This window comes from Leptopilina boulardi, unplaced genomic scaffold (assembly GCF_019393585.1).
Source record: "Leptopilina boulardi isolate dan_hultmark-lab unplaced genomic scaffold, ZJU_Lbou_2.1 LbouV2_386, whole genome shotgun sequence".
Lineage (NCBI taxonomy): Eukaryota > Metazoa > Arthropoda > Insecta > Hymenoptera > Figitidae > Leptopilina > Leptopilina boulardi.
In genome coordinates this window covers 1,502,579-1,525,301 of record NW_026137958.1, presented here as the reverse complement: position 1 = coordinate 1,525,301, position 22,723 = coordinate 1,502,579, and the positions used below count along the sequence as shown (strand labels likewise).

The following is a 22,723-nucleotide window of genomic DNA, read 5'->3' as shown; positions in this document are numbered from 1 at the left end:
CATCATTTCGATATAATTTCATTTTATACAAATTTGATTAAAAATTCTCTATAATTTTCTATTATTATTATGTACTCCTTTTCTGGATAAAAATAAAATAAAAAAATAATAGACTACAAAAGTATTCGTTACAGTAAATTGAGATAAAAAAAAAATGTTAAAAAAAATGAAATAAGAAATTTTGTTAATTCTATATTCCAGGGAAAAAAATTGTCTAAAAAATATAAAATAAAATTTAAAAGAGCTTTTCTTGAAGGAGAGCATTAAAAAGTAATTTGCGTTAATTAATATAAATCGTTAACATTGAGAAAACTCGAAAAAATGAAATATAATGTAAATGTGGGAATTTGAAATATGGAAATTTTTTTAAGAATTTTACCTTTAGAGAGCATTAAAATTAATTTTAGTGTTCTCTAGGTAAATCTTCATTATTTATATCTTCACCCGGAAGGGGATGATTTATACCTTCTGCCATTCCGTCTATTGGACCAATTTGACGATGTGGTTCTCCAATACTTCGTGTAGTATTCAATACCATTGAGGATCCCTCGCCACTTTGATTTGGCCTGTCTTGATTCTTCGATGATTTTTTCCCTATTATTAATTTATTCTAAATTTTGCTTTATAAATAATAATACAAATAATCAAAATGTAACAAAAAAAATTGTACCTTGATCATGATTAAGAGCTTTACTCAAATATGAATATTCACGAGCATTTTCCAAACCGGCAACAACACATGCACCTAATGCACTTCTATTTAAATTCATTGCTGATGCTTCATACCATTCATTAGCATCAACATCGTAACATTCAACAAAAGCAATAGTCGTTGAACCTTAAATTATATAAATTTTTATATATTAAAAAAAATTGTTTAAGGAATCATTTTTTTTCCCCTAAATCTCTTGAGATTCATAAAATAAAAGATACCATTAAATCCGCCAATAACGTAAATCATATCATCCAAAATAACAGTCGCAAAATTACTTCGCGGACAAAACATTTCGGAAATTTCTTGCCAGCCTTGATTGTTGTGGGGAGTAAATCGTTCACCTGTAAATTTCGTCAAATAAAATATTTATTTATTTATAATGTATTAAAAAAAATTACCAGAACTAAGTCGTAAGTATCCATTAAATCCACCAAGAGCGTATAAATTATCGCGAAATGCCACTAACGAAACACCGGATCGTGGAATATTCATAGAACAAATATAACTCCATTCATTAGTTTCAGTGTCAAAAACTTCAGCCGATTGAAGAACCTCGTGACCATTGAAACCGCCGACTATGTAAATTTTTTTTCCAAGCGATGCTGCACTAGCGTCTGAACGTTGACGATGCATTGATGGAATTATTTCCCATTGATTTCTCTCAGGATCATAACGTTCAGCGGAATTCATTCTAATTCGACCATTATATCCACCCAAAGCATAGATTTTTCTGTCTAGAATGAAATTTTTTTTAAATAACTTGATATTTTATTATTTAATGTTAAATATATTTTCTAAAATATATATTATATATTTTTACCATGTGTGCAAACACTGACGTAACATCTCGAGTGATACATACAGGCTTTCTCCTTCCACTCTTTTGTAACTGGATTAAAACAACGAACAGTGTTAAAATGATTGTTACCATCGAATCCACCAATAACATAAATTAAATTATTAAGAGTGCAAATTCCATGATATGCTCTTGGTATTACATCTGTATTTACTGAAAGATACCATCTATCAGCTCTGCAAAAAAATTAAATTATTAAATAATTTTGAATAAAACTAATTTAAATTAATTTTTTTTACTACCTGGTATCATAAGTTTCGATAAAACTTGTTGGTGAACCAGCACTCCATCCACCAATAGCAAATAAAATTTCATGAGGAATTCTAGGTCTTAAAAAAGGATTTCTCAAATCCGACTCTCCATTTGTCCTCGAATCCTGTCCAGCGAGATAGGTGCTCATTGGATGTAAAATTCGTTTATAGTCCTTTAATAATAAAAAATATTATTAATAAATAAAAAAATTTTCTTTTTTATATTTCAGATAAAGAAGATATGTTACCTTGTCGTTATGAAAAATTTTCCAATTAAGTACTTCGTCATTAAAGAATTTGGAACTCATAAAACCAAATCGAACACAATTAAGTAGTCGAGGTACATATTTTTTTCTCTCATCAATTTTTGTCTCAATCCAAAATTTAATTGCTTCAAAAATTAATTCCTCATAACGTACATTTAATTCATCATCCTGTAGAATTAATTCCAATTCTTCAATTGAAATATCTTTTAATTCGGTACTTTCTTTTACAATTTGCTTGAAATTACAGCGTATAAATTTACGTCCCTTTTCCTCCAAATTTTGACAAAAATAATGTCGAGCAAATTTGAAAATTCCTTTATAATTAATTTTTTAATTTTTAATTTCTAAAATTTCTATATTTTCTAAATAAATAAATAATTTACCTAGACAATTGTCAGGTCTTAATTCTTCCAATAAAAATTGACAACATAATTGAATGACGCCAAGTACTTCAAATTGATCAGCATACGATAAAAGTTGTTCGACATTCTCAGGTGTAATTTTACATGTACCAGTATAAGCGAAATCAAGAATTAATTCAAAAATAGTAGCCGGAACAATATCAATCGTAATTTCAGTGATATCAGCTTTTCCATTTTTTAAACTATTCGTATAAAGAGCCTTGAAATAAGGACTCACTGCTGATAAAATTGCACGATGAATATGAAAAATTTTATTTTCACCGCATTGAATCACACCATCGCAAAGTTGTTGATTTGTCCTAAAAATAAAGACATATTATTTTCTATAAAATAAGTAAGTAAAGTAAATATTTATTTTTTATATAATCGGTGGCTATCGAAATGTAAACAAAAAATCTTGAAACATAACCTAAATTATCATAGAAAATTTTTATTTAAAACAAATTAAAATATCCAGTAATAAAAAAAATTATAAACTCTAAAAAAAGCAAACCTGAGTTCGGACCAAACTGAGGGAAATTCAATGTGTACATAATTTGAAGGAAGACACATACATTTTTTCGTTTTAGCAATTTGTTTTCTCTTGTGTTGTTTTAATTTTGTGGCAAATATAATGTCCCTTGACATTCGGCTTCGTGAACGTTTTCTTTGTTTATTCATTCTATTTACACCATCCATAATAAATTAATAAAAAGGAGACTCGAGTGTATGGCTCGAGCCACCTTTTCAGATTTTATTTTTAACCACTGATATAAAATCACAGTATTAAATCCACTCTCATAGAAATGACATTTATTTCCGGTCATTATAGATAAACAAATTGAGACATTTCAAAAATCGATCTTCAATTGATTTTTTAAAAAAATTATTTAAATCCACAACAATTTAACTGGAAAAAAATAATTAAATTATTTAAATATTTAATAATAATTAAAATAATTAATAATTATACTATTAATTACTATTTACTATTAATTAATAATTTTAATTAATTTAATTTACAATTTAATTTCAATACAAAGGTTTGTTTATAAATTATTTAAAATAAAATCATGTTTCGTACATTTTTTAATTATTTTTTTAAATTCAAACCATTTACCCGCTTGTTTTAGACAGCCAATAGAAATGAGAGTTCTATATGATAATGTAGAGGATAGGTTAAAAGTTCTTTTAATTTCCAGTAGACGACACCACTCGACGATTCAAATTCCCGCGAACATTGCCATTCAGCCAATCAGCGCAGTTTTACTTTTACTCATTCACTTCATGTGGAAAGCTTTGCGAAGTTCGTCTCGCTGGCTGTTATTTTCGACATTTTTTCCTAAATTTGGTAAGTTTCGCGAGAACTTTTTTGTCGCAGCTACTTTTTTAACTCATGGGACAATAAATTTTATAAAAATATTGTCTTTAGCTGATGAATAATCGACAAAATTTGTGAAAATCGTTTTCGCGTCATTCCTCGATTTTTTGTGAAATTATTATTTTGCTTGCATCAGGTTTTTTCAGGATACATTGTCACATCAATTTTACCTGAATTCTTGCATTTAAAGTATAGGTTTAGGTTTTATAGTCGCAGAAATTATAGGTTATAATTTATATTGAGACTTTTTTTATTGTTGTCATCGCCTTTGTTCAATAATGTCATTTTTTTTCAAGATGGCGGCGATTGTACATCGTTGTTGAAATGTATTGAGTTTTCATCTAATTTTTTTTTTAGATTTTGTGCATAAAATATTGATTCAGTGATTAAATTTGTCTTTTCCAGATCCCCTAATATGGTCCTGATGAAAATTTCAGCTCGCAGTATAGCAAGATGAGAAATTCGAGCTATTAAAACCCGGTCTCCTTGAAAAAGATTATTGTCGAAATTTTCAATCCATGGAAATTTCGATTTTAACCTAGAGGAGGGATCTCCGGGGACAAATGGCTTGAAGATTATCAGCTTGCTGGGGTCGTCTTATCGAATTTATTGGTATTGTAAGTATTTATTAATTAATTAATATTATATATGTAATATAATTTTTTTTATTTTATTGCCAAAATGCAATTTGAGGTTATTTTTTCCTGGCAGTTTGCTACTTACATAATATATAGATAATTAAATTCTTTAATTATTAATTAAAATTATAATTAATTTAATTCTAATAATAATATATTATATAATAATATATATAATAATAATTATTTAATTTTAATATAATTTGAATAAAATAAATAAATATTTATAATAATTTAACTAATAATTTTTAATAATTTTCATATTTTAATAATAATAATAGAGATCAATTAAAATGCAAATATTAATTGTCTACAAAATTTATTGGCATTTTTTATTATATTTTAACAATAAACAATAATAAGTAAAAAATTTGATTAGAGAAAAAATTATTTTTATTTATAACATTAATTAGTAATTAAAAATAATAATTCAAATCTTCCCTCTCATTTGAAACGACCAATGACAACGCGTCTGTAAGTCGGTAATACAGGGAAATTAGGTTGTTAGTTCTATAAATGGACGGTAGGCGTCAGGTCGGAGTATTTTTACTTTACCGCCAATTTTTACATTCAGCCAATCAGAGCATTTACTTTCTCATTTTAATCTTGCTGCCAAATTTTTCACGTTGTGATCACATCAGCTCTTATTTTTCATATTTTTTTTCAGAAATTGTGAGTATATTATAAAAACTTTTTTCTCATCTATTCCTTCAGTCAAGGTGTTCAATATTTTCTAATAACATTACACCCAGATATTTAATTGTCGACAAAATTTGTGACAATCGTCAATGTATTTTTGCTGTGTACGTTGAATCATATATTGTTATCAATATGTAGTACGTCCTCAAAAGTGAGAAAATTGGAATAATTTCTCTCTAATTTTCATAATTGAAATACTCTGTTGTGATTTTGTGTTGTAATAATACTTATAGGTTAGGATTCTTGTTCAAAATTAAGTAGGCGTTGTCAAAAAAATTGCAATTATTTTTTAATAACATTTTTTCAAGATGGCGGCGATCATGTCAAAAATGGTTTAATCATTTTCTCTATTCAATGATTAAATTTCTGTTTTTCAGCTCCTCATGTGTGGTGCCATCGTATGGTAGTTCTTTTTGGAGAAAATTTGACGAAGTCAATTTTGGCTATTTGCTACAGTTTTTTCGGAATATGGTAAGTTTCTCAAAAACTGTGCATAATTGACAAAATTTCAATCAATCCACAACAAATTGTTAAAAATGTTTTGATTTTTTCCATTATTTTTTTAGATTATGTGCATAAATCAATAATTTAATTTCTTTTTTTCAGCTCCTTGTATTGATGATTTATACTTGGAGAAGAAGCTCCAGGTACAGCAATATAGAGAAATTCAAGCCACTAAATCCGGTCTCCTTGTAAAAGGTTATTTTCCAAATTTTCATTTTATGGAAATTTTGATTTTAACTCAGAGGAGGGATCTCTGGAAACAAATGGCTTGAAGATTATCATCTTGCTGGGATCGTCTTTGTTGGAGGAAATTCGTGGAAAATGTAAGTATTTATTAATTTATTGAAATAATTTTTGAAATGTATAACTTTTGATATTAATTAATAATTAACTTTATTTTATTACTAAAATTCAATTCGAGGTTAGGAAATAAAACAGTTAAAATTTAAACAATTTGAACAAATATTTATAAATGATGATTAATCTAGTTTTATACACGGAAAAATAGATTTACCAGGAACAGCAAAAGATTTTAATAGCAAAAGTTCTAATTGTTTCAGTTAAATCTTTTACTATTGTATTAAAAATTTCACTGTTCCAGATTAAATTTTTTTTTTCGTGTATATTTGAAAAATAAACTTATTAAAGGAAACATAATTACATTTTTAAAGAAAACATTTCTTATTGAAAATTATTTATGCGTTTTCAAAAAATTGCAATTCTCTTGTAATAGAATTTTCAAGATGGTTGTAATTATAAATCGTTGTTAAAACTGTTTTGATGATTTTTTCTATTTAAATTAATTTTTTTCAGCTGTATGGTGCCACTCTTTCTGGAGAAAACTGGACGAACTCAATGTCCTTGTGTTATTATTTGCGAAATTTTTACCTGAATATGGTAAGTTTATCAAAAACTTTTTTTATCGAAAATGTTTTTTAATTCAAAGAACAATATATATTTTTTAAAATATTGTCTCTAGCTAATTAATAACCAATAACATCTCAATCAATCAACAATACATTGTTGTTGTAAATACTTTGGTTTTTTCTATCATTTTTTTTAGATGTGCATAAGTAATTATGCCATAATTTATTTTTTTAGCTCCTCGTATGGATGACTTATACTTGGCAAAAAGGCTCTAGGTACAGCAAGTAGAGAAATTCGAGTTATTAAAATCCGGTCTCCTTAAAAAAAGGTTATTGTCGGAATTTTCAATCCATGGAAATTTCGATTCTAACCCTGAGGAGGGATCTCTGGAGACGAATGACTTGAAGATTATCATCTTGCTGGGGTCGTCTTTGTTGGAGGGAATTCATGGAAGTTGTGAGTATTTATTAATTTAATAAAATAATTTTTGAAATTTATAACTTTTGACATTAATTAATAATTTTGTTTTATTCCTAAAATTCAATTTGAGTTTATGGTTTAAAAATAAGTGAAAATTTAAACAGAACAGATAATTATAAATAATTATTAACCGAGTTTTATAGATTTGACATAAAAATATATTTTTTTAATTTTACAATATTGGAAATTTAATATTATTATTATTATGATGATAACTTTTTTTCTAATTTTACAAAATGTAATAAATATCTATATTTGAATAAGATTCATTAATAATTATGTATATAAATTTTTTCAGTAAAATTGTGTGTGTCAAGTGCGAAATTCAGAAGAACACGAATGATGAAGGATTAAGAATTTGTTGAAGAGGAAAAACGAAATTTTTTTCAATTTATGGATACGTTATACCTGTGTCAAGAGGATGATTTAAAAGAAGAGGAAGGATGAAAGATTAAGAATTTTGAAGAGGAAAAACGGCTGACTGTGTGATGTCTTTACTACTTGACTATAAAGGAGGATGGGAGGATCTATGAGCAATGCGGCGTATAGCTCTTCAACATTTTCGACGCGGGAATGATTGGTGAGTCTTTTTTAAAATTAAACAATATAGTGACAATGCTGACACAAATAATTTCTTTGATTCGATTATAAAATTCATATGAACTAATTCATATGAATTTGTTTCTATAATTAAATTTTAATAATGAATATATTTTAATAAATAATTAATTTAATTATTATTACACAAAAGGGTAATTATAAACTACGTTGCCCTTTTTTTGACCCTATTTCGCGCAGGCACAACCCCCCCCCCCTCCCGCCCTTTAACCCTTAATGTTCAAACCGCCATATATACACTTTTTTCCCGAGCTACCTTAAGAAGAGTGACGTAGTTTATAAAAGTTTCCTTAAATTTTAATAATTAATTTTTTTTTATAATAATATATTCATTTTGTATTGAAAAATAATATTCGTGTTTTGTCTAAATTTTTTCTTATCGCGGAAAATAATATTTTAATATCGAAATGCTTATATTTAAATATAATTGAAAAATTGTTTCTTGTTAATTATTATATTGAATAAAGTAAAAGATTTCAATTAATATACTAATGAAAAAATCAAAATTTGTGTCAGTTATTAAAGTTTTTTTTACAATGTACTTTATGTTTTGTTTACATATTTATAATTTTTGTAAAGCAGTAGATTAATGTTTTTTTTCAAAAGTATAAATTATAAGAGAATATTTTTTTAAATTTATTAAATCATGTAATTTGTTATATTTTTATTAACCTTTCATTTTTTTGAGAACTTATTTTATTCTAAAACTTCACTAAAGAATTTAGAATTTACATTGCCTGTTTAAATAAAATAATAGTAATTGTTAATTTTTTACTAACATAAACCTGAAGTACATTGTAATTATTTTTATGTTGATATGATTTAAGCTCAGGTGACGGATGCGTTCCGGGACGTAATCCCTAGTTTAGGTTATATTGCACCTGGGCGGTGTGTGAGAGTGTGTGTTTTAAAAAAGTAGGATTTTCTTAAATACAGCTAGGGAGGAATAGTTTTTTTGTATGAGTGAGGTAAATTTTTTTCGTTTTAAATATAGCTTTAGGTAGAAAAATCGGTATTTTTTTTTTTATAATATTTGTGTGTGAATCTTAATTTTTCTGTCACTATATTGTTCTCTTTAAAATTTAAATCAGCGATACATCATTCGCTGATTAAGTTTTGAGAGTTTATTAACTATTTTTGATATGACAATATCAAACTGATATTGTTAAATATATGTCTAATTTTATTTTTATTTTCAGATGATTCATCGTGGTGAGAATAATTTTCCATTACACGTTATGTTTTTCATTAGGATGGAAACCCAAATTTCGTTAATTCTTTTATAACATTTTCACTATTTATTTCAATTTTAACAATTTGAGAAATTTTTTATTAATTACGTAATTAATTGAATTAATAATAATTATTACTATTACTATACATTAATTATGTAATTAATTAAATTTGTAATAATTTCAAGAACTGTTTCAACATTTTTAAGATTCCGATTTCAATTCTTTTCTGTTTTTGTAATTAAATATATTATTATAATATTATTTAATTATAATTATTTAGTTTCTTAAACAATTTGGAAAATGAAAAACTGTTAAAATGTATATTTTAAAAATCAATTGTAGATCATAAAATTTTGGTTTCCATCCCTAATTTTTAATTAATATATTTTTTGTACATATACTTTTTTACAGGTTACATATTGTTTTAAATTATTGAAAAAATTTATTATTGACTGATATTTAATTTTGTTATTGAAAATTTTTAAATTTACATATTACTGTGAAATATTTTTTTTAAATCGCATTTTCTTTGCGAAATTTTATTTAATTATGAATTGAAAAAGCTGTCAAGATGATATAAATATTAAAATTAACCCTCACCCATTTCTTCAATGTATAATTAAAAAAAATATACATTGCAAAATATTTTTTTCTGAAATTATTTTTTTAATAAGTGTTGTGTGTTAAAGTGTTTAATTAAAAAGTTTACATATCATGGTAAGTAATTTTAGTTTATTTATTTCTATTTAAACAGGTATAAATAAATAGCTTGTTAAAATTTTCATTTCGTTAAATAGTTTGCAAAAATTTCGAACAAAAATATTTGTAAAATTCTTTTCAAAAAAATGCGCGTCAAGCAGCATCATGATATGATGTCATGCGCATTATGATTGTTTTGTTACTTTTGTGCTGTACTGTACTAGTTTGGAGTTTTCTGATCAATGACACTTGTTAAAAATAAACTTGTGATTTTGTAAGATTGTAGTGAGTATTAAAAGTCTATTTCTATATTTTTAACTTTTTTAACATCTAAATATTTTTTTCACGAAACATAAACAATATAAATCAAGCATAATCAGCATAATATCAATTGAACGATTGACACTGTTAACAATTATTGATTCCTAACCTCAAAAATAAAAATCCGGCTTATATATCATTATTTTTTGTAAACAAAATCAGTTGTTCATTTACGAGCTATTTTTTATATCTCTTTTTTTTACATATTATAATTTGTTTACATTAATAAATAATATTGTAAAAATTATATTACATAATTTAACTCTGAAATTAAATTTTTCAATTTTAGAAAAAATTATGATGGGAGCCTCTAACACGGAAAAGACTGCAAATAATCCTCTAGAACAATTTGTATTATTGGCAAAAACAGCTAAAGGAGCAGCGGCTCTCGAATTAATAAAACAAGCAATTGAAACTCCAGGTGTCAATGTTTTTGGTGAATTATTGGATATGCCAAATATCAAGGAACTTGAGAATGGACCACATGCCGCATATTGGAATACTCTTAATTTATTTGCCTATGGAACGTACAAACAATATTTAGATAATAAAGATAATCTTTTGGAATTAACGCCAACGCAAAAAAAGAAACTTCAACACTTGACAATTGTGACATTAGCGACAAAGTCAAAGTGTATACCATATTCAGTTCTTTTGGAAGAATTGGATATAAAAAATGTTCGCGATCTAGAAGATTTAATTATAGAAGCAATATATGCAGATATTATTAATGGTAAATTGGATCAAAGAAATTCACAGCTTGAAGTTGATTTTGCTGGACTTGGTCGTGATGTTAGACCAGGTGATGCAGGAACTGTTGCTGAAACATTATCGGCTTGGGGTCAGGCTTGTGATACAATTTTAGCCTGCATTGAACAGCAAGTTGCAAAAGCAAATCTTGAAAAACAAAAAGCAACACATCATAAAGAGAAAATTCAACAAGAAGTGAGTAACAATTTCGATTTAGACTCTTTTTTTTAAATTTGTCTTCTATTTCATTGTTTTCTCAATTTTCTATAATTAATTTTTATTTTACAAATATAAGATAAATTTATGGATTTAAATTAAATTTTTTATAGATTGCAAATATTAAGAAACTACTTGCTGCTCAAGCTGGCGGAGGTGGTGTTCAAGAAGCCGACATGGCCGGTAGTGGTACAAGTGCAGGGGGAAGTGAATCTGGTAGAGAGGCATTATCGGTTCCTCCAGATGCAAAGAAAAAACAACAAAAGACGAAGGGTTTTAGAGGAAGCGGTAAGTTCTGGAAGCCTTAGAAATCTAGTAAAACATTCAAGATTTTTCACGTTCGTTTTTCCAAGATTAAAATTCAGGACTATACTTTTTTCAAATCTTCAAATTTATCTGTTGAAACTAAATAATTTTCTTTAAAAAAAAAAAATGTTTATTTTCATTTTTCGTTTTATTTAAATTTTATAGACTTTTAAATATATTTAATATATCGAACAATTATAATTATTCGATATGATATTAATAAATATATTAAATTTCCTTGAAAAATATTAAATATTTTTAAAAGTTAAACTATATGAAATATCCTCTGAGATAATAATATAAAAACTAAAAGGAAATTTATTAATAATTTGTCCCTTAGTAATTTATAATATTTATATACATATATATATTTATTCGATGATGGTTTAAGACTGCAAAGAAAAAGCAAATCAGGGTGGAAGATAAAAATCTTCAAATTATTATTATTATTGTTAAGTTATATGTAACAGAAAGTGTATAATATTGGAATTTCAAGCTCAGACATAGTTTTTTCGTAGATATTTTTTGAGAGTTTGAGCTTGAAAGACTTGAAAGTTAATTATTATTGCTATATCGTACTGGTTCAGACTGCGTTTTTTTGTACAATTTCAATTTTTCTGTCGTTAGTATTTGCCTTACACGTCATATTTCGCATAATAGAATGCGAATTAAAACTTACAATAAATGAACTTGTGATTTTTACCCTGTGATAATGATATCGCTTTTTATTTAATAATTCGAAATATTTGTAAGATCATCGAAAGGTACTAAAGTACACTATAATTGAAGTTAACTAAATAATAAAGAAAAACTGATATTAACGATATCGTCTTTATGTCGATTAAATATTGCTTTTCTCCACCAAAGAAGTAAATTGTATTTCTCTAGAAAATTGCCTAGTTCCTAGAGTAGAGATTAATTTTTAAAATGAAAAGAAAAATCTCGTTTCTTGTCTATTTCACACTTTCATGTTTCTTGGGAAATTATTTTCCTTTCATGTTTTTCATCTTTATCTGGTTAATAATTTTTTTCCAAATGAATGACAAAAAAATTGCAATTAATTTATTATTAATTAATAATATTGAATTATTATTAATAATATAATATTAAATATTATAAATATTAATTATAATTGTAATATTTATCAATATTATTGTAATATTAAATTAATTACAAGCATCTTTTTCCCAAATATACTTGTTTCTTTGTTTTCAATATTCTTATCAGATTCGTGTTTTAAAATACTACTTTAGTTCCTCGTGCTTTATTGCACAGTCAGTATTACATAGTACATTTCTAATAATAATTATTATGTATCGAACTTTATAGAAAAAATATGTTTTATATTTAAAAGTACATTTAACAAAAAAAAAAATCGAACAAGAGCTTTACGTTTCTAGTAAGAATAGTATATTAATCTGTTTTTTAATAATTGAGAATCATTGTTTTATGATCGACATTATGGAAGTTATTTAGTCTAGCCATGAAGAAAAAAAAAATTGTTGGATTAAAGAGTTGTAATTGCTAATGTAATAAAAATTAACTTATTTTAGCGAGGCTTTGATATTTCTCTGTCCCCTTAATGCCTCATCCTTTTTAACGAAAAATTATTCTCGGTAAAAATATTAATAAACAAATTCAATTTGTTTTATTTCATTCGTATTCTTTTATATAAATTTTTTGTATATTTATAAACAAAAAATATTTAGAGAGGAATATTAGATATGGAAATAAAATTTGAAAAATTCCTTTTTTTTTTTTAATTTAACAGTAAAGTAGTTGATGAATTTCTATAGTTGAACGAATATTTTAACTTTGGTGTTTTTAAACCTCTTCTACAATTTTTTTAAATGATCGAATCAGTCTTAAATTATTGGACCAATCGGGATTTTCAGGGCCTTCGAATCTGATTGACGACAGCATGAACTGACAATGATTGTGATCAGAAAATTGGGGATGCTCTGGGATCGATATTAAAGTGAAAACTTTGTGGCAATGGCATGGATTTAATCTACTGTAACAATGATGTAAGGACATCATCATTCTATCTGTAATTTTTGTATTTTTCGAAAATAAATTTCATCTCTTCCGAAGAATTATGATTATTTATTTATAATAATAAAAAAAACATATTATGTTATAACATAATATATATTATATGTTACAACATTATTATATATGAGAAAATAAAATATCCTTCTTTTCAAATTCTCGATGAAGTGATGAATGCTTTTTTTTAATGTTTGCATATTATTTATTATTCTGATACATTTTTTTTTTAATTTCATTGGCAGACCTGTTGGTCTTATGAAATATATTTTTATATATATATTTAAAATATCCATAGCTCAAGAACACATTTCGATGAAAATTTATTCATACAATTAAACACAAAAAGATGTTCTACTTTCTTATATACTTGAAAATTATTATTTTTAAACATGTGTAATGATTAACCGATGATTTCGAATTCTTATATATTATAGTTTTAAAACTATCGACGTGTTTCGAACAATATATAAATTGTTTATTTACATATTCGTGTTTATTTTTTTTTTTAATTCTTAAATAACTCGCAATGAAAATTATGAACTTATTGTTGGTCTTGTGAAATTATATAATATATAATTTTCACTATACGAAAACAAATACAGAGGAACCTCTCAGATTATTTTTCGATTTTCTTACACTTTTGATATTAAACATTAACGATGATTATTGATTATTTTCACTTCCGCAATATTTTGAAAAATAATTAAAATTTTTAATACATAATGTAGTAATGACAAAAATTTTAAAAATTAGAGTTCAATCCGGAAGGTTCTACTGTATGTATTTAAAATTTTTTAAATTACTCTATCATTCATCACTTGTTGATTGTGTATGCGATATATGCATTATTGATTTTTTTTTTTATAAATTAAAGTTTTATTTACAAAATAAACATTCTTGTTATTTACATTCAAGAGATTAATAATATAATTTTTATGAAATTTAATTGAAAGTAAGAGTCTAAGTAAGCTTTTATCATTGGGCTCAGATATTGTTAAAAGCCTACTTTGAATATTTTCATTAAATTTCACAATTTGAATGAAATTATAATGATGAGAATGTAGTAATTTTATAAAGCAAAAACTTTTTCCTTTAAACAAAAACTTTATTAACAATAAAAAACAGTTTTCAATTCTGATTGATACGTTTTTTTTTTGTGAAATCAAATTAATATATCTCGATAATTTCGATATGTTAGTATATTAATCCTTAAATTAATTATGTCTAGAATTTATATAATTGGAGTAGGTTTCTTAAATTTCCTATATCATTTATATTTATATATATATATACTTCATGTTTTTCGTATTTACAATAAACTAGTATATTAAAAACATTTCGTTAGACATGTATTGAATTCTTATAATATTATTTATTAATTAGGCGGTTTTATCGTCGTTATATATTAACATTATTTTTATAAGTTTCAATAAATCCTTTCTTTTTATCACATATTTCTAAGTTTTGCAATTCCTATAGCCTGCAGATTAAGAGGATCGGAAATTGCCAAATATTGAAAAAAAAAAATGTTCGATTTTTCTTTAATTACAAAATAATATCTATAATTAGTTCGCAAATTTTATGACGATATAAATTTATAGATATACGCATTTTCTCTACGAATATTTTCAATATTTTTCTAAATATATTGAATTCTACTTTTTTTTTAAATTTATGTTTTGAATCTGATATAATGTTTTTTAATTGCAATCATTACATTGATGGATATCTATAGTTGATATCGAATTAAAACTAATAAATTTTTGAAAATAACTAATTAACATAATTGTGGAATTAATAATTTATTGTTGAAGAAAAATGAGAATATTTGTAGAATTTAGTTATTGAAATTAGTAAAAAATCGAAGAATTCATTAAAATTGTTAAGTGCAGGCCATGTTAAAAAAAAAAAAAAAATGAAACCAATTTGAACATTTTTTAAATTATTTTTCTAAACTTATGATTTTTAAATGTACGTTGAACTTTTATTTACAACGATTTAAATTACTTGATGTATTTTCTACATTTTTATAAACGCTGTCATTTCAATTTTGTTTATTTACAAATTCATTATCTAATGATTCCGTAATCTTAAACGGTTATTTTTGTTTTTAATATTTCAGTACAATTTCATTTAATTACAATAAATACAATATTTAATTATATATAAAATAATTTATTTTTCGCAGAGCTCTTGTAACGCACACGTAACTTTTTTATTTTGATGATTTAAAATGCGTTGATTATAATGATTTACGATAATTTCATCACAGAGAGAAATAGAATTTCGATTATACAGAGTAACTAGAATTTAATACGTGAGTAAATTTTTTTTTTTTGTAATTCAGAATTTAAAAAAACATTTATAGATTGAAAAAGTTTCTACTTGTCGTTATTTAATTTATTTTTTCCTAAAGGATTAATGATTTTTTGAAAAAAATTTATAGTAGTTTTTTAATAATAATTTAATAAATTAACATTTGTAATTTTTTAAATAACAATATTTGTTTATGCGTTACCCTGTATATTCGATTTCTTTAATTATTTGAAATTTTTTTTTTCAAAGAAACACTCTCAACTTAAAGTAAAAATGATTAAATATTATGTTAAAAACGAAAAAATTCATTATTAATTTATAGAGAATAAATACATAGTTGAGTAATTAAATATTGATATGTTTAGTTGAATTTTAATGAATCGAAAAAGTTGTTTTTAATATACACGAATTAAAAACATTTACATTCTTTCATTTGGAGCAAAAAATCATAAAATTAGAAAGCATCTCGTAAATTAAAACGCTGTTTTTTATTGCAAAAAAAAAAAATATTTTTGAAAACTTTAATATTGTACATTATTTGTAGAATAAATTATTTAAATTTTTATTAAATCTCATTATTACAACTACTATAACGTGATCTTATAATTAATAAAGTCTTTCCCTGTATATTTTCCACTGGTTTTTTCTTTGTTGAACGAATAGTTTTCAAAAATATTTTGCTAATGGAGAACAATATTATTCTAATTTAAAAGTTAATTTAAATCAATTTAAGTTAAAATTTAGAAAAATTAATTAATACATTTTTTAATTGTTTTCCTTTAAATTTTAAATTTAAATATTAAATTTAATTTTTTAATTTATTAAATGAAAAAGTTTAAATTGTGAATAATAAATTATTCATTAAAATTATACAATTTTTAATTTAAAATAACAAAAATTTCTATAAATAAAACTTTTGTAAGTGAATTCAATTTTCATTTAAAAAAAACTTTTTTTTATGTTCTTTTTAATTTATTATTAATATAAAATTAACTAATCAATGAGCATTCATATATATATATTAACAGAAAAAATGATGTTAATTTTTTTTTCTTTATAACAATGCTCACAGCTATATATATAGGAATATTTTATTCAGTACGTATTTTTGTTTTTCATTTTCCGTTTTGTATTAATGTAGCTTATATACGCGGTATTTCGGTAATTCTGAAATAAAGTTTATAAATTTAAAATAACTTTTTTTTTATTTTTGAAATATACTATAAATAAAAATAAAATAAACATGTACCTTTTTTTTATTTTAAATTCTACATTATATCTATTTGAATTTTTCTATACGATCACTGGTTCCTTAGATATTGGCGTGAGGTTTGCTTCTATCAATGAAATATCTTGCGAAACGTATTCCTGCTATAAAGAAACGTCATTTTGGCTTACGGGTCCATTCCCTATCCTTGTATTCAATTCCTTCGTAGTAACGGAATTTTCTTTAGAATTTTTATTCGTTTCCTTCGACACCACTGATGTTATTGAATTTGAATCACCCTCATTGTGGTTCGCTAACGTTTGAGTTGAACGCGAGATCAATGAAGGTGGTGGTTTACCATTCTTTTTATTTGTTGATTCCATCTCGTAATCTAAAACATTTGTATTAGAAATTCAGAAATTGTATGATAGAGAGGAAAAAGGGATTCCATTTTTGTAGGGGAATAATAATTCTTTCCTTTTAGTAGTTTTTCAATTCAATTTTCGTTCAATATTTAGAAACTTACTTTCACTTTGAGTGGAACAGTCCATGGTAGTAGTAACATGCCTTTTGACAGCTTTATTTTGATCACAAGTAACCGCTGTCAAAGTGACAGGTGCCATTAAATTCGATGCGTTAGTGAGTCCGGAACTTTTTGTTGTATTGTGTCGATTTGGCATCATACTCTGTCTGACATTTCTCTCCGGGCGAATTAAAATAATGTAAAGCTGCAAACAAAAAATTTATATACAATTTATTTTTATTTAAACCAAATATTTATTTGCGCAGTTAAATAAAAATATATTTGTCTCAGAGATATTTTTATTTTAAATAAAAATTTTGTTTTGACACAAATAGAATTTTTATTATAAACAAAATTATTTTCATTTGAAGTTTGTATTTCTTGTTTTGAAAAAAATTGTGACAGGAAGTAAGAAAAAAAAACCCACTAAAACGGAAATTTCTTTTTTCTGAGTGTGACAAGATGTAATGGCACTTTTCTAAAAAGTTTTCCACTTTCCAAGGTTTCCAACTCTCCATTAGTAGACCGTGTCTAATTATTATTATAAATCAATTTCTTTTTTTTACATCAAATAAAAGCAATTTAACATTATTATTTTATTTCACTTAAAAAAAGAAATTGTTTTTTTTAATATTTGTTTACTTTTAACAATCTTTAAATCGAAAATTTAATTCAAAGAAATGACAAAAAAAAAGTTCTTTTTTTCTGGGTTTATATATACTTTGAAGTATCCTGTTTCTTGGTAACTGAATAGACACTAAAAGTAAATTGCCTTATTTATATTCAGTTAGAAGTATAATTTGATAGCGATCAAGGGGGGTCAATGATTGCTGGAGTTTAGCATCGAGCAAAACTTTCTTGGCCGTCAGGAAACTTCTTGCGGAAGACGAAAGTTTAAAGGTACTATCCCGGATGTAGAATGCGCCTTACCTTTGGACTGAAGAGGCAAGCTATAGTCACGGAAGCCGAAAGGCTGATTGTTATCGACATCGAAGTAATCCTTAGAGCCACGTGATTTCCGGTACCAAAATACAGAGGGACAAATGCAAGCCAAATTACACATGTGGTGTACATCGTAAAACCTATATTAAAAATAAAATTATTCACTTTTTTTTCTCTTTATTTAAAAAAATATTGAAAAAATTCTATCAAATTCCATATATGATTTGAATTTATTTAAATGAAAGCTCACTTTTACACGAGGGGAAACCATTTATATATATTTAATTAAATGAATCCATATATATATATAGTTTTCTAGCCAAACATTATCTTTTATATATTAAAACATATTTTCAATTAAAAGTATATATTTTAATTAATCATTTCCAAGTTTTTCGATTTGGGAATTAAAAACTTTTTATTTATAAAACGTAAATATAAATAAATAAAATAGAAATCATGGGGAATGATAAAAAATTGTCGAGTGGAATATTGGGAAATTTGGTATACGTGAATTTATGTATTCACTCCGCTTATATCATATATGAAACTCAAAGAATTTATTACTCTCACATATATAGTAAAGCTTCTAAAATTCATATATATTGCGATATTTGAAACGATTCAACCAACAAACCAGTTTCAAAATAGAAATATATAAAATAGTACATTACCTAAAATATTTGTTTTCAATATCATTATTATTATTATTATTATTATTATTACGATTATTATTAAATAGTTTGAATTACCGATGTGTTTACTCTCGTTAAATGCCTCCGGTATTTTCCTGGTTAGTACAGCATATACCGTGCAAATAACAATAAGTATAATGGGATAGGTAAATGCAATCATATAACTCGCGTCAATGTAACTATTACAAACTAGTAAATTGTCCTCTCTCGTTGGATAATGATGCATTGCTTTTGCCGGATCAATTATCATCCAAACGCCATTAATAAGTATTTGCAGACTTACGAGACCCGAACATATTATTAGTTGTGATTTTGGCGATATAAATGATGGTCGTTTTGCGCTATGTTTATTCACATTAAAAATTCGCGATATTCTATTGGTTTTCGTTAATAATGCTGCGTAAACTACGGTGAAGCAAAATCCAGCTGTAAATCTGTGAAAAAAACCGAGATTTTTATATATTATATTTTAAATATTTTATGCTATTGAAATATTTTTAGATTTTAGTGATATATCCAAAAATAAAATATTTAGTTTGAAAAATTTTGTATTGTTCAATCAGTTTTTATAAGCATAGAAAATTAAAAGGCATTAAAATAAGCTGCAACGCTTATTATTTTAATGCCTTTTAATTTTCTGTAAGTACACTGAAAAAAGAAACAGTATTGAATCAAGAAAACCCATGTATTTGTCCGTATTTGATTTTCAATATTTTCTTGTTATTAAAAATTTTTTGAATTAAAAAAATTAGTGGATCAAGCACAAGTATATATGGTTTTCTTAAATTAATGCTACTTATTTTCAGTATATGTTATTCGGAGTTATTTTAAAATTTGATATCGGAGTTAATCAATTTCTATTTATTTTTTTACAAAAAGCTCACGAAATTATCTTATTTTAAAAGCAATAAAAAAGTATTTAAAAAATATTTTTGGATCTGTCACTGACTTTTTTTGTGATTTTGTAAAAGAATTATTTTTTTATTTTATTTTTTTTAATTTTACCGCTGGATTCCACAAACAATGTTGGATGGTCGTAGGATTAAAGTGAAGGTTACTAGATAACACAATAAAATTCCGGACAAAAGAATGTAAGATAATTCTCTACCGGAAGCTCGAACAACGGGCGTGTCGTTGAATTTTAAAAATACACCCACAACGAAGAGTGTCATCTGTAAAGAAACGATTTTTTTTCATTATTAATAATCTTCGCTCACTAATTATATTATTTTAAATCATTCCACAAAGCCTCGTAAAACAATCTCTAATGAACGAAATAATTTTTCTTTGTATTAAATAAACTTGTATTTGAAATAATAATAATTGGATTTTGAAGACTAATTATTATTATTTTATAAATAATTAGAATATTTTGTCACAGGACAATAAAAAAATACAGTAAATAATATCAATTATAAATAAATGATAAATATATAAAGAATATTTTATTGGAATAAATATTTTATATTTGCAAAGTAAAGTGATATTTGAGACGTGAAATAACTGTTTTTATAATAGAAAGAGTTGTCATTGTTTGATGTGCGCTCGTGAAAATAATAATTATTTTATACTATTTTTTATACCAATATTCCTGTAGTAGAGAAAGACATTGCACCAATGGCCCAAGCACTTTCGGGTCTTAAAAACTCTTCCGGTATATCACGACAATAGGAATGAGTTTCATCAGGAACTGTGCCTTGAGGGCACATAACACATTGTGTTTCATCCTCTGGATCTCGTATCTATGGAAAAATATTTTTTTTTTCTTCTAAAACCTTTGAATTTTTTACTGTCAAAATGAATAATGTAAAATTTCTACCATTCATTTATATTCAGAAATTCAATTATTTTGATTTTCTTCTTGAATTTAATATCAGGTTGCGATTGAATTACATATTTTAAATTTAATATTCTTCTTTTTACATTATAATCACTAATGAGAGGTTCTTATTGTTGTCAATGGGATAAAATATAAAAAAAAAGTCACTTCTCTTTCTTCTTGGGAAAATTTTTTCAAAATCAAATGTTACATACTGAGAAGATTATAGATTATGTACACGAGAGAACAAAGGATTAACGATATTTCTCAATATATATATATATACATGAAATTCACGACTTATCTCTAGAGGACAGGAAGCTTACCAATTTATCAGTTTACAAAGGATCTGACCTGATATTGGGTACAATTGAAACAATGCCAGCAGCATCTTTCTCCCTCAACGTATTTCTTTGCCTGTCCATCTTCACAGGGTAATGAACATACACTTTCTGGTGGTTGGGGATGTCCAAGTTTAAATTGCACCTCTATAAGTTTACGAAATTGGATTTGTTAAATTTGATATAATGTTAGACAATACAATAGACAATACACACAACAATGGCACAAGTCGCAGAATTGAAATTGGTTAGGCATCGATTTGCTTCTGTCTTTTGATTTTGAGAACTATATATATAAACTACTTCAATTTCAAAGTTTGATTGCTTTTAAGAGATAAGTTTGTTATACGAAAATAAATCTATACTATTATTCTGGATTTTTTTTTTGAAACATATATGTTTACCAGAAATAGGAATTAATAATAATGCATTAATATGATCGCGCTTTTATTTGGCATTATTTATTTCGCCTATACATAAAATTATTATTAATTCAGCTGGAAAAATTATGCATCAAAAAATATATTTATAAATAAAAATAAATATGAAGTTTTTAAAAAAATCACAAAATGGTAAAACAATGGTAGTTAATTGTTTATTTAAACGAATAATAAATACTTCAAAGTTTTTTTCCGTATTTTATTAAATTTAAAAGGCATTTGTTTTTTCGAACGATAGGTATGCTAATGTAAAAAAGGGGTTTACAAAATATCCGGAACTTTAAAAACGAACAGCGAGTAATTAGTGGTGCAAATAAATGTACTCGATAATGATCTGAATTTTTCGGATCGTTAAATATTCTCTTAAAATTAAAGTTGACTTAATAGTATTAAAGTTTGTTTATTCTATCCAATGAACAGTGTATATATATTTGTCTAGTCATTAATTATGTGGGCAGATTTATTTTATCACAATAGTATTTTTTCAATTATAGGACAATTAATGCATTTAATTCTTATAAAAAAAATTATTTTAACTATCTTCTAATTATAATGAGATTATAATAATTATTATTAAACTCACCGGACATATTGAGCAACAATTTGCCATCGAGATATTTGCCCACTCTAATCCAATTGTACACTCCTGTTGAAGTTTGTTTAAAATGTATTATATTGTATCTAGCGGGTCCATCTCCATTTGAATCAAACTTAAATTCATCTCCACTTAAACCTTGAAATTTATAAAGTGATTTATTATTTGAAGAATAATTTTTTTTATTAAATTAACAATAAATAAATTAAATAAATAATTTACTTTATTTATTTACTTGTCAAAAAAAGTATTTGTTTACCTTCAAATTCTACATTTCTTAAATATTGCAAGAGCTCGGTGCCTTTTGTTGGTCTCATAGCATCACAAAGTCCTTTCTTACCATGACAAAGTTTCTTATGCATGTTTCTGAAAACATATATGTATATTAAATTTTAAAATTCTGTTTTACGATTATAGTTACGTTTACATTTCACAGAAAATGGAATTTAATTATTCAGTCAGTTACATTAGTTAAATATACATTACCGAGAATCAATGTAAATTATTAAAGATAATGTTGCACTTAAATCTATTAATTTCTATCTATACTCCTGCAAAATTATTAAATTAAATTTTGTAAATATTTTTAA

The 22,723-nt window shown here is 25.0% G+C and overlaps 3 protein-coding genes and 1 long non-coding RNA gene across 5 annotated transcripts in view; 2 read left to right on the top strand and 2 right to left on the bottom strand.

Moving 5' to 3' along the window:
* Nucleotides 1-202: 202 nt before the first annotated feature.
* On the bottom strand, nt 203-3,284 carry LOC127288443 (kelch-like protein 10). The gene is made up of 9 exons (XM_051315889.1): nt 3,004-3,284; nt 2,472-2,809; nt 2,071-2,402; nt 1,814-1,995; nt 1,536-1,747; nt 1,114-1,449; nt 934-1,056; nt 671-838; nt 203-594 (listed from the first exon to the last, which is right to left on the bottom strand). The coding sequence occupies exons 1-9, from the start codon at nt 3,186-3,188 to the stop codon at nt 404-406; spliced, it is 2,067 nt and encodes a 688-aa protein (XP_051171846.1). The 5' UTR covers nt 3,189-3,284; the 3' UTR covers nt 203-403.
* A 483-nt stretch (nt 3,285-3,767) lies between these two features.
* LOC127288442 (uncharacterized) lies at nt 3,768-7,669 on the top strand. The gene is made up of 7 exons (XR_007844044.1): nt 3,768-3,840; nt 4,276-4,487; nt 5,585-5,678; nt 5,814-6,034; nt 6,525-6,608; nt 6,813-7,034; nt 7,357-7,669. It is a non-coding gene; the product is annotated as an uncharacterized LOC127288442 (long non-coding RNA).
* A 2,132-nt stretch (nt 7,670-9,801) lies between these two features.
* On the top strand, nt 9,802-13,299 carry LOC127288441 (COP9 signalosome complex subunit 7b). Its single transcript, XM_051315888.1, has 4 exons — nt 9,802-9,895; nt 10,221-10,876; nt 11,011-11,185; nt 13,099-13,299. The coding sequence occupies exons 2-4, from the start codon at nt 10,229-10,231 to the stop codon at nt 13,131-13,133; spliced, it is 858 nt and encodes a 285-aa protein (XP_051171845.1). The 5' UTR covers nt 9,802-9,895; nt 10,221-10,228; the 3' UTR covers nt 13,134-13,299.
* A 3,175-nt stretch (nt 13,300-16,474) lies between these two features.
* The window catches only part of LOC127288439 (metabotropic glutamate receptor 2), an 83,733-nt gene continuing 77,484 nt past the window's right edge, over nt 16,475-22,723 (bottom strand). For both annotated transcript variants that reach the window (XM_051315887.1, XM_051315886.1), the window contains 10 exons: nt 22,393-22,499; nt 22,122-22,271; nt 21,112-21,245; nt 20,522-20,680; nt 19,944-20,110; nt 18,996-19,372; nt 18,232-18,383; nt 17,305-17,506; nt 16,821-17,169; nt 16,475-16,738 (listed from right to left, as the gene is read on the bottom strand). In XM_051315887.1, the coding sequence (XP_051171844.1) occupies nt 16,943-17,169; nt 17,305-17,506; nt 18,232-18,383; nt 18,996-19,372; nt 19,944-20,110; nt 20,522-20,680; nt 21,112-21,245; nt 22,122-22,271; nt 22,393-22,499 (1,675 nt within the window). In that variant the 3' untranslated portion in view covers nt 16,475-16,738; nt 16,821-16,942. The remainder of the gene's footprint in view (nt 16,739-16,820; nt 17,170-17,304; nt 17,507-18,231; nt 18,384-18,995; nt 19,373-19,943; nt 20,111-20,521; nt 20,681-21,111; nt 21,246-22,121; nt 22,272-22,392; nt 22,500-22,723) is intronic.